This window comes from Lepidothrix coronata, unplaced genomic scaffold (assembly GCF_001604755.1).
Source record: "Lepidothrix coronata isolate B3197 unplaced genomic scaffold, Lepidothrix_coronata-1.0 Scaffold35, whole genome shotgun sequence".
NCBI classification, from domain to species: domain Eukaryota; kingdom Metazoa; phylum Chordata; class Aves; order Passeriformes; family Pipridae; genus Lepidothrix; species Lepidothrix coronata.
This window is the reverse complement of record NW_016690215.1, coordinates 6,202,850-6,215,563: the sequence shown is the minus strand read 5'-3', so window position 1 is coordinate 6,215,563 and position 12,714 is coordinate 6,202,850. Positions and strand designations below refer to the sequence as shown.

Here is a 12,714-nt window from a genome sequence, read left to right as displayed (position 1 = left end):
CTTAATTAAAACTGAGATTTATTGCCTGTGATCTGTACTGAATAGCCACAGCAAGTTCCAAAAAGAAATTCTGAAGTACACTCATTACTTGGTCAAGATGGTCATCACAATCAAACTATCTCCTGCATTCTTTAACAGGGATTTAGAACAGCTTTCTAAATAGCAGAGCTAAAACATTCATCAAATATGCTCTTCAAGTGTCTGGGAAAATGACCTGCAAAGCACAAGTCTGCGTTGAGCAAAACAAGAGGCAAATCAGACTCTGCTGTAACTCTGAAAATTACAGGCCTTGTAACCAACAACACCTCCATGGCCACCACCAATCCTAAAACAATAACAGAAAATAAAAGTTCGCTAAAATAAAGTGGCTGCTATTTCTTGAAACAACATTCCTAGCTTTCAGCTAAAGCCTCAGTACATGGCAAACCACAGCTGCATTGCATCAGACTGGGCTGACTCCTCTTATTACTTCATACTTGTCTTCTCCTTCTGTTTGTGCCAGGCCATTAGGGATCGGGGCTAACTTCTCATGTACACAAGGCAGACAATTGCTGTCGTGGTTGGTTGCCAGTTTTTCCTATGATAGAATATGGTGATTGACTGTTCCCCAACAAGTGCAGGTCAGAGAGACAGCCTTGTCTTGTTCAGTTCTTTGGGTGTATTACTGGGTGAGGAATGGGGGCGTGCAGCATTCAGAATGATTTCCACGTGTCCTGCCTTCTGCCACCCCCTTTGTCAGCAACGGTAAGCCTCGCAGAAGTTGGGTCTTCCTCCCTTCAGCAACACTGCAGAGTACACAGGCTGCTGTGAGGGGTCAAAGAGCAAGTTTCTTGAAGAGAGTGGAACCTGCTGCAGTGAGGACAGATCAGCTGCCTCACCACCCAGCTTCCTCCATGGACCCCTGGGAGCTTCTGGATTTGTCCTCGTATGACTGAACTTCTCAGGGACTTCTATCAGTCTCCTCCATTTACTGCTTCAAATCGCCTTAACATTTAGATCCCCTCTCACAGATGAAGTATGATAAAGCCCAAAGACTGTGCAAGCTACTACTACAAGAGGAGTTTATTTACATTTTCTAGTCACATCCAGTCTCTAAATGATAGATCTTACTCCTGCATATGACACCACAATCTCAGCCATATTAAGACAGATGCATCAAGAAAGAAAGGTAGTTATCTAGTTAGTGTATAATGCAGTCCCTAGGCAGGTATGAAGGATTAAGTGTCTTGAATATTCACAAAGCTAATAAATCATTATAATTTTTAAATCATATCTTGATACATGAGACTTCTTATTTCAACTGGAGAGATATTAACAATGTAGTTATTACAGAAAAGATCACAGAGCAGAAAAGGTTACCTTCACTGTCTTTGAATTTCTTGATAGCCACAATTTCATGTGTCTCCTGTAAAACAAAAGCAAAGAAAGGAAAATGAGCAAGACCTGCTGTGTGTTTTCTTGTGCCTTTTTTTCTTTCTCCTGAGCATCAGAGGAGAAAAAAAGAAGCATCCAGAGAAATTTCACACTGCAAAGAAGTTAAATAAAAATCTGGTAAATACCTCAGTGATTGGGCCAAATGCAATACACACCCACATGTAACAGATATATCACAATTAGGAACCCCAGTATAAAAGCAACAGAGTTAAATGCCAAAAGTTCATATTCAAATATTATTTAACAGATATCAATTAAATTTTCAGAAGAAAAAATGAATCTTGTTTCTTAGTTATTCTGATTTTCTAACAATCAGAATCTGGCCAAAGTATGAATGTGGGTGCTTATCTTTACGAAGTGAAATGAAAATACTGTGCTATTATTTGGCTAAGGCTTATAATAAGACCTGTAATTTTGGCTGCCAAAAGTTTTTGGGCTTCAAAGACCAAATATCCACAAAGAACATGATATTAGGAAAGTAGCTTCTCTGTGCCTCCTTATAAAAATTTGTCATCTTAAGGGAAGCCCATCCAAAACCAGGATCAGTAATTGCATTTGGCAGTGTTCACCTATGCTTACAATAAGTGGTAACTTCTTAATGTCCACCTGCCTTTGCATTCCTTTAGCATTCTCTACTCACCAAACCTGGTTATCATAGGTCACATTTTTCTCTTAAATGAAGACATTTCTCTCTTGTTGTGTGAGCAGGAATGCATTTAGCACATGGCCAAAAAGCAGCCAACACAACATGACTAGTGCAGGTCTGTTCCTACAATGATGCAGCAATTGAATTTTAGTAACAGGACGCACAGAGTTAAGGAATGTAGGTAGGAGGCTGCCTGGGTTACTTGATGAGCTAGGTCTAGCTCACACACCCTTTTTTGTTTACCAAACATTACAGTTTAAAAAAACCCCCAACAATATCCCACTATTAACAGTATGCAAAGGCTGGATCAGAGAATAGCAATGAAAAGGAAAGCCCTCCTGGAATACTTAAAGATATGTGCATAACCAATTACAGAGTAATACAAAGATTTACTCCATTTTTCATTTCAAATCATCGTAACACATGAACATGCAAAATACCTGACCCTGGAAAAACCCATGTAGATAGTGAATAATGTCGTTTAAGGCGTTTAAGTGAAAATCAATACTACTATGACTAAAAATGAACTTGCAGTCAAATATAAGAATGAATGTGTGTGTATATAATTTGCATGTTTAAAAAAATAATCCTTTGATCATCAGTCATACCATCTATCTGAAAAACTTGCAAGCATTTTATTGTGTATTGATTTAAGTAACCAAACTATATCTACCTTGCATTGAAGAAAGTTCAGCAGAAGCATCACGTGCGATTAACTTTTAGAGAAGATTTGCATTGCTTTTCTGCTTCTGAAACCTACCCTTCAAACACACTGATCTGATGTGGAGGCTGAAACCTACCCTTCACACACACTGGTCTAATGTGAAGGCTGATAGATACATTGCATAAATTCAGCTGAGGTCCAAGCACTACCTTTAGCTCAACCAATTTACAGAACAGTAAAGACAGGGATGTCAGAAATGAGGAGACAGTACACATTTCAGGTTCAGAATGATTCTGACAGTCTTGTCTTTAGCTTTTATGTCAAATACAGTTCCTTAGTAATTTTGTTTCAGGAAACTTACAAACTAAGCAAAAATTATATTTTTACTACTATGTTATAGTATTGTTATATTTATTAACTCTAACTCTAGTAATAATAGTAAGAGTTACTAGGACTATAAAGGAACATTAAGTGGTTGAGTAAATTTAGCTTATTTGACTTCTGGTATCTACTGGTAGCTGCTCTGGCTAATTAAGCCTCTGAAGGATTTTTTAGAAAAGGAACACTGTAATTGCCCTTGAAAGCCTCTGCTGACTGTAAATACCTATGTTTAGACAGTGTGCATATACCCCTTTGCAGATAAGTCAAATTTATCCATTAGTATTAACATGCCTATTTCCCATGAAGTAAAAGAAAAATTTGTAGATGTTTCAGCTACCATCAAAAATCTGTGTTTCTATTCTCAAGGTAATAGCTTATGTACACTGAGGGAAATGTAGGAGTTGGAAAATATATCCTTACACAGAGAGGAATTCGGCATTATTCAAGAAAACTAATCTATGTGGCTTTTCTGCCATATCCTGCTGTGTACAGTGAATGTGATTATTTTGGAAATTAAGTTTTAAAAGCTCTGAGGTCAAGGTCCTGCAAAGACTTATGTAAGATATGCTATCGAACGTCCTGCAGGATTTTGACTATTTACAGTACTTAAAGCATGAGTGGCTCCAGGAATAATAAGAACAGAAAGACCTCAGCAACACACATATGGATGAAAAAGTTATTCAAAACAGTTCAAAAAAATCCCACATTTAAGAAATTTTCATTTGAAAAACTTTATCACTTGTATTATTTCAATAAACTTATCAATGATGTCATAATTAAGCAATCAAGAATTTATATACGACATATTTCCTATCTTCAAAAAACCCCCCTAACAAATGATATTTAAATAACCTGAAGTGAAACAACACCACAATGAGACATCTTAGGGAGGAACATTCTTGTCTAGGTTTCTTGGAGGACCACATCCTATCTAAATGCTATTCCCTAGGAATCTGCCACTGGTGAAGCAGTCAAGACAAAGCTAAAATGGATACAAAGACAGTCAAGATTTATACATAGAGTTTTAAATATGATGCACTTGCTTGTCCAAAAAGCCTGTAACTTCCCTATGATGCAGAACACCTGATGGTGCTCCATCAGATAGAAGAGAAAACTGAAGCCAAGTGAGCATTTCTCAATTCTTGGCCGCATGCTCTAAACCAACTAAATAGTTTATATGAGGCAACATATGAGTTCATCATAATTTTAAACTATTTTCAAAAGGAAGAATCCATCTGAAATGCCCTGTTCCTCTATTTGCCACTACTCCTACTAATTTTGAACTAGATGTCTAGTTTTCACCACATTTTACAGAGAAATGCAAGTTCTAGAAAGAGGAAATTTCAAAAAAATGGTCTCAAATTTGTCAGTCATATATAGAATATCCTTCCTTGGGGGAAGGAAGCAGCAAGAACTCTATCTCCTGTATAATGTACGATGTTGCAGATCAGCAGCATATGGAGACTGTGCAATGGCACTGTACATAATTTTCACTCAGATAAACTAATACAGAGTAAGATTGGAAAAGATGGAATACATTTTGTATATGGACCAATACAGCAGGCATATAGTAGAGATGGTAAAAATATGCTTCCTGGATTAGGAGACAGATGCTAGAGCTGCTCCGATGATGGCGAAACAAGTACTGACAGGCACTTGGTGCAAAGCAAACAGACAACAACACATTGCTAAGCCCTGAGAAGATGGACAGAATTGGGGATACAAAGAAAAGCAGAGCTTTGAGCAATGAGGGAATTCAACAGTGATAATTCAGACTCCTGGGGAAATCTGAAAGGTTCTTTACAGATCAAATTAGGCTTTGTTACTTAAACCTTTACTTAAAAGTCCTTTTGGAGATCTAAAGTCTTTTGTGGATCTGGTGGTCTGCTCTTCAAAAACAGGTCAAATTGGAATTCCCAAAAATAGAATTGCCATTCACTAAAATATATATTTTGCATTTCAAAGGGTTTTTTTCAAGACTGTACTATGAAACAGAACAGTACTGAACACCATGTTCAACTTGATTCTGGAAACCCTACTTAGACAATAGCTCAGTATCCAACTCCTAGCATGGAAAATTGTCACATCGAATTAAATGTATCATCTACGTAGATAAGACTGTTACTAGTTGATTCAGGTTTGGGACTTCAACTAATGTCAAAGAAAAAATTTAACCCTTTCTGATCTCTACCACCACCTGATATCATGAAGTATGAAAATTTGTGTTCACTTACCTGTACCTCTTTTTCAATCAGCTACGTTTATTACTAAGTATCTCATTATCATGCTCTAATAAAAAATTCTGGCCTCAGTATTTCACTTTACATTCTGAGGCAACAGCAAATTTGCAAATACACAAGTCAAATCCCTCTTGGCTTTGGCATTACATCTGATTATTGAGGACATATATTACAAACATTCTATGTTATAAAACTACAGGAAAAACACTGTTTTACAATTAAGTATGCAACAACAGATGAATATTACTGAAAACACTTTGTGTAAAATTTAAGGACCTACAGAAACTGATTATTCAGACGACACGATTACATATGTCTAAAACGGGGTAAACTATGGCTCTTCTTCATGTACAAACCTGCTAATACCTTTTAATAAGGCTAAGACAAAAATTTCTGTTCTATTTGCTTTACATATAAATACAGTGACAGAGAGGAGGAAGGAGATACTTGCTCATGGGAAAAGCGTATCTTCAGTCCTGGAGATGGGAATCACTTCATTCTAGGGCTCAGTCCTTTCCTTTACCTCAAAATATGTGTGGGAATTGCCTCTGGAGAAAACATGTGCTTTACTGTCTGCCCACTTAGCCACAGATGAGAGGTGAGTATGGCTATGGGAGCTGAGCAGTTCTCACTGCTCCTGGGCTCCCTCCCAAGATTGTAGTAGCTGGTGTTTCCTGTCGCCAGTATCAAACTAGAAGAGTTCCTAATTCAAAACCATTTAATTTTATCTCATTTAAAGTATAGAGGTCTCCTATTTTTCCATTGTCTCTACAAAATGTATATGTAATTACATATTGCACAAGACACCAGTGATTTCCAGAACAGCAGAGGAATGTATCTCTGTTGTTTTCTAGAAAGAACCTTGATGTTAATGATGGGAGTACTCAAGGACAAAGATCTTAGAATAAGATAAGTATAAACCAAGATCTTAGAACTACAACCATTCTTCCCCAGAAAGAGAAAACATGTCCTATTCTTGAAAATATTACGTTACAAAGAAGAATCTCTTCAAATGTTTGTCCCTATTTTGTTTCAAGAATTTCTGTTAGGAATTTTTTTCCTTTTTCTTTTACATACCATGGAAAATCTGACACAAAGCATAGGTACACAAGAAGATTCTTGAAAAATAGACAAGATTCTGACCTTCTGGAAGTTACATCATTCACCAATAATTTTACTACCTCACCCTATATAATTACAAGAATTTCTCAAGCACGGATTTTTTAAGCAACTGAAAAAACAAGTGTTTATAAAAATCAACAAGCATGAGCAGATATAGCAGTAGTCAATACTGAGCACATCCCATGCACAAGCAGCATATTGCTGCCTTTACTCAGGCTAAAGCAGTATCTAGTACATCACATCAGGGTTTTATGCTGATATATTAAGTGCCATATTAAGATATGACATAGTATGTTCTGTGATTGGAACAAGTATAGCTGTATATCTGTACAAGTATGAAGGTGTAAGGCCCAAAGATAAATGCATGTTCAACTTTTGCTAGAAAAAGTGAAATCAATCACATTTCCTACTCATAGATAATATAAAAATATTGTTATAACATAAAATAATTTTATAAAAATAATTTAGAAGCAAGTAAGAAGCTGATTTGATCCTAATCAATCCATAATTACTTCCACATTATTTAGTTTGCCACAACAAAGACACATATTAAAAAATCAACAAAATTCAGCCAAACATATCCTATGGCTAATGTCTTTTCAGAACAAAGTACTACAGTTTTACTTTGACTTGCATAAGCATTACTATGTTCTTGGACATTTAAGCATTTAGAACAGATCTTTCAATAATTTTGATTCTAGCAAAATTACATTAAGCGATCAGCAGAGGCAACAAAAGCCCAGAAAACCATTACAAGATGGTAAAGCGCTTTTAAAGAGTTGCTTAAAATGAAACTTTAAAAAAAACCCCAACCAATTAATTTTTCAAAGTTACTCTCAAAACCAGAGGAGAAAATATTAACATTTTAGTCAGTATTGATCAATGGATCATAAATGTAACATTAGTAATTACAAAAATCTTTAAATTTACGCCAAGCTACCTCACAATGCACATTCTGAGGGGTAACAGGCATCATTACCTCCATGTAAATCAGGTCCTGAAGTTATCACAGTGTCTTGACTCTATTTGCATTCTGCCTTAAAACACTACTACCTTTGGACAGTATTAACAGACTAGAACACACCTTCTTGTCTTCTCCAGACTTCCAATGTTAGGTGCTGGCAATTTTGCTGGCACTTACTTTCAAAATCTAATGGAGTACCTTAAAATATGCTCTGTAGAAAAAAGAGAGACGTGCAAGATGACAGATTCAATTTCTTTTTTCAAGCAGTTTGACATTAGGATATGTAAGTCATAGCACTGTGTCTTCTTCTACACCAAAAAAACTTTGGAGGATTTCCCTCAAGAGGTGCTTCACTGCTTTAATCTTGTATTTCTCCCTTGAGAAAACTGTAGCTCTTCTATTTTTCAGTTAAAAACCCCACACTTGGTTTATCTAAGACTTATGACTCTTAGCATAGGCGAACTTTCAGGAAATTACTTCCTAATCTAGAAGTCCTACTTATCTTTAGAAGAGACAGAGCCTTTGGTAAATAATGACAGAACAGTGTGTCTGAGTTATCACAATGCCTTTATTTACTGGAAAATGGCTTAGACGTTTTCCAGCACATAGAGTTTACTTGAGAAGAAGCACCTAGAATGAATCACCATAAATCAATTTTATATCTCTTGAAAGCGGAATGTTATTTACTAACCATCTAAGTGCAGGAGAAGACTCTTAACGCAACAAAGATCTATATACTTCACATGCCATTTTAATGAAGATGGTCACACTATCTCCTGGTTGAGGAAAAACAAAAGCAGGACTAGAGAAAGCTTAAACCACTCTGGACCCACTAGAAGATTTTCAAGGGGAACAGGTATGGAAGCTCAACTCTTCCACTGGGAAAAGAAGCACAAGAAAAGGCTGAAAGCTTGAGCTACAAGTTTGACAGGAAATGTCAAAGTGTGTGAAATGATGGAAAGAGACTTCTTTTAAAAAATGCAAGCAGATTGAAACAGTTTCTCTGATTTCTTTCTCTATGTCTTTCAGAAACACAACTCTGTTGCCTGTTCAGAAGCTATGAGCAAATACTTGCTTTGGTTTAAATCATTTGTAATTCAAGGGAGTCATGAATAGCAAGCATTTCTCATTCAACAATCAGATGAATCTGTAAGCCAAACGAGTGGCCCATCTGTATCATGGACTCACAGACTGGGGCTCCCCTTCGCAGTGCCACAGCCTCCAGTGGCAGAATCAAGGCAGGCTGATGGCTCTTCCCTCCATTGGTGGCAGAGGCTCTTCAGACTGCAGTAACTTCACAGTCACAGGACAGGTGGGGATAGAAGGCACCTCTCTGCCAGTCATGAATGTTCCCATCACTAGAGATACTCTGAATAGCCTTGGAGGTATTAAAAATCAAAAAAAAAAAATAGGAACAACCTGCTGTTGCTGATTCTGCTTTGAGCAGTTATTAGGAGGTACACCTGAACCCTAAGGTGTGCAGTACAGTGCATGAATTTTACGTTCTTCAAAAACTTGAAGTTTACTAATTTAGAGCATAAATACTGCCCTGAAAAGAACATTTACAAGGAAGTGAACCTGCTCAGTATTTTCTATTAACTACTAGGCTGATGATAACAGTTAGCATTGAAACTTTCATTGTTGCAAGCACATTTTTCATATTTATTCACAATTTCTTCCAAGCAACAAAGTAAATATGCATCCCCAAAGAATTTGTATAATAATGTAATGAAAAGGATCTGGAACAAAAAGAAGCTTTTAAATACTATAAATGTAGCTATTCTAGCTTTTCATGGTAAACTGGTACTATTGTAGCACTTTTTAAAACAATCTGTCCTTCATTTAATTTTATTGTAGCACTAATCCATATAATTTTACAATTTGACAATACTGTTTAATCCAAACCATGGATGTAAAACATAAACCAAATTCAGTAAAGTTTTATAAAATGTTTCTGATACTGAAACATCAATAATAGTAATTTAAGTTACAAACCTCAGTCTTCTTCCAGTTCTATTTGATTTTTTTTTGTCTGCTAATGCTGGAAATTGTGAAAATAAAAGCTATTTATAAATAACATAACATTGCACTGGGCAGATACCAGCATTATTTAATTACTTCTTATAGCTAAATCTTCTTGGCATACGGAATACAAGTGATAACAAAGTGGAAAATGTAGAAAGGCAACCTGTACCACCTTTACAGCTTCCTTAAGATATTGCTGACTCCATAAACGCAGAGGTCAACAAGACATTTCTAATCACATTGCATTTCCTGTTTTTTTGTTATTATGAATGCAATGTTCCTTTCCTGGGCATCTTGTTACTCAAGAGCAGGTAGAACTTATTGGAAAATACTTGCTTGGTTTGGTTGGTTTTTTAATACTTTTTTTCAGTGCAAAAGTTTGAGTGTCAAAACAGTTTAGTATGATTGGCTGAACTTCTGAATTCTATTACATTTCAGGCTTTAGTTTTGAAATATTTACTTCTGCACTGGATACAATTTATTTTTTATCTGGTACTTTCACATTTTATTTTTTTTCTTTTTTCTTATCAACAGTCTGACAGGCATTTTCTTTAATTTGTAAAACAAGACCTACTGTGAACCAAAGGCAAGCTTGTCAAGCAGGTTCCTGAGGCTGAAACTCTTCTGCTGGAATTCAGCTTCAGATTAAGACATCTAAATTCAAACACCTGCATGTGAGTTGTGTGTTCAAGCTTCTACTACAATAAGCAGAGCTGAAGAGCTCTAAGTTGACCAGTCACTCAAGACACGATTAAGTACCCTAAACACAGGCATCTAGTAGCATTTAAGATTCCCTAGATATCTACAACACTCACATGGGATTGGCAGAGAAGCAAACCTCCTGGAGCACAAGCTAGAGGTAAGACATAGCATCCCAGGTATCACCATTAGCATTAGGGGCTTAGGCAACTAAAGTGCATCTTTCAACCCCAAAGAAATATGTATTGAACTTCCCTCTACTCTGTGACAAGATTTTCACTGGGAGTTTAGACACCTGTACAGGTGCACACATACATACCTAAATTCCTATCTTAATCATGTCATCTTTCCAGATCTACCAGCACATGAAGAAAGAAATTAAATCAAAGCACACATTCAGCTTAAGAATGTATATTCAGCTTAAGAATGTATGGGAAACGCATGGAAATCGCATTTGAATTTTCCAATCTTGGGTAAAAAAATCTCTTGCAGTGGGGGTTTTTTGTTTGCTTCTTTCTTTTTATATAAAAAAATGCAGGTCCCTTCTCTTTTTATCGAGTACCTCCCCCAGTCTCCACAACCTTTTAAAGATAATCAAGAGCTGTCCTGCTGGAAGGATTCAGTACCTTTGGATGCTGTGCATCTGGTCCCATTAAACTGTATGAGCCCTCTTGAGTAACTCCCAACTCAATCCTCACCCACTACTGGTAATTAATTTTCTTCCTCAATTCTTTCAGTAAACACAGAAACCTGTGAGACTTTGCTGGTGAAAACGAAAGCAAAGACACTGAGTTCTTCTATCCTAAATTGCCTGTCCCTCCCTGCACCAGGCCCATATTTTCCTTGTTCAGCCTTTCACTACCAAAGTAGCACTGGAAGTCTTTCTTGGTGCCCTTGCAAGTCTCAACTCCAGCAGAGCTCTGGCTTTCCCAATATCACCCACATCCACCCAAGTAATGTTTTTAAATTCCTCCTTTGCTGTCTATGTGTGCTCCTACACATCTGGGACTGCTTATATCCCACCACATTGCTCTTCCAGCAGATGCCAGGGAAGTTAAAGTCGTCTATGAAAATCACGGTCTGAGATTTGAAAACTTCATCAGCTGTTTAAAGAAGGCTTTGCCCACTTCTTCACCTTGATCAGGTGGTCTACAACAAAGTCCCAATACAATGCCACTGTTTCTGGTCTCACCTCTAATCTGAACCACAAGCTTTCAATCACACTGCCATTCATCCCAGAAAATACCTCCATATATTTGAGACACTCCTTCACACGTGGGAAAACCTTACTACTTTTTCTTTTCAGCCCATCTTTCCTGACGTGTTTGTATTCATCCATGATAAACCTCCAGTGTTAATTCCATGTTAACAATTTTTAAATACCAACTAAATCTTTGTTTTGGAGTGCAAGCTACAATAGGATTTCTCAAACTTAGTTTGCTCAGTTTACCATTACCTTAAAGAGAAAAGCAGTCTATCTCAGTGCTGAAATAAAAAAAAAAAAAAGGGAAAATAGCAGCAGCAGCAGCTATTGTCATTTCAATGCTGCAGAAGTACAGATGAGGTTTGCCCTAACCTTAACATCTCTCATGTGCAAATGGCAGCAGCAAGTCCTCTGTATTTGGAGTGGAACTTAAACCACCAGAGGTGGTAACTGCCCATTCAGACACTGAGCAGCCACTCCAGATCTGTTGTGGAGCAAATGCAAGAGCCATGGTTGAGCTTATTTTTGGGTTTAACACATTAATTTGAAAGACAGTATATGTTAGTAATGATAAACTTTCCCCATCTGGGGGAAAACCTAAGATACAATGGTCTTCTTGTCTAGAATTCCAAAAATGAGAACTTTTATGTTTAGTGTTTTCAATTAAAAAAACCAACACCCAGTTTAAAACTGAAAACTTTTTCACTCCACATTTTGGGCATGCAAAATAGTGTAACACTGTCTTGTCCATGCAATTTAGTGTGTAAAAGGTGTAACCAAATGCAACCAACACCTTTGGTATTTTGGTCTCAGCTCATTGATAGGTTTGGCTGTGGACCATTTCCTAGATGTCTAAATTAACCCTAATAATCTGTCATTCCATATCCTCTCCATTATATGTCTTCTTTCTCCTCAAGTAGCATTAAGGGTCACAAACATCCCTTTCACTTATTTCAGATCTTTAATGATGATATTTTTCTGTTGTTCTCCAAGAAAGGGATGATAAATTTGAAGAGGAAATGCCTCAGTTCTTTGGCTACTTCTCCCATTAGACGACAGTATTATGGAGAGAAAACAACTCCCTCCCCCATCCCCTAATGATTTTGTGGCATTTACGAAAAGGCATCTCTTTGCTCTGCAGGTTTTTTCCCCCTCAAAAAATATTTTTGCTGACATTATGCTCTTCACAAAGTAAATGCTAGGAAAATCTTATAACCAAGAAAGCTCTATGGGTACAAGTTGTACTCTATGGAGTACATTTGTACTCCAATTTTGTATTGTTTTAGCATTACAATACAGCAGGATCATTTTTTTCTGATGTTTTATCAACCAGTT

General features: G+C 36.8%; 1 protein-coding gene across 2 annotated transcripts in view; it reads right to left on the bottom strand.

The window, feature by feature from the left end:
* The window catches only part of CDKL5 (cyclin dependent kinase like 5), a 131,861-nt gene that overhangs the window by 52,762 nt on the left and 66,385 nt on the right, over positions 1 to 12,714 (bottom strand). For both annotated transcript variants that reach the window (XM_017812288.1, XM_017812289.1), the window contains exon 4: positions 1,360 to 1,405. In XM_017812288.1, the coding sequence (XP_017667777.1) occupies positions 1,360 to 1,405 (46 nt within the window). The remainder of the gene's footprint in view (positions 1 to 1,359; positions 1,406 to 12,714) is intronic.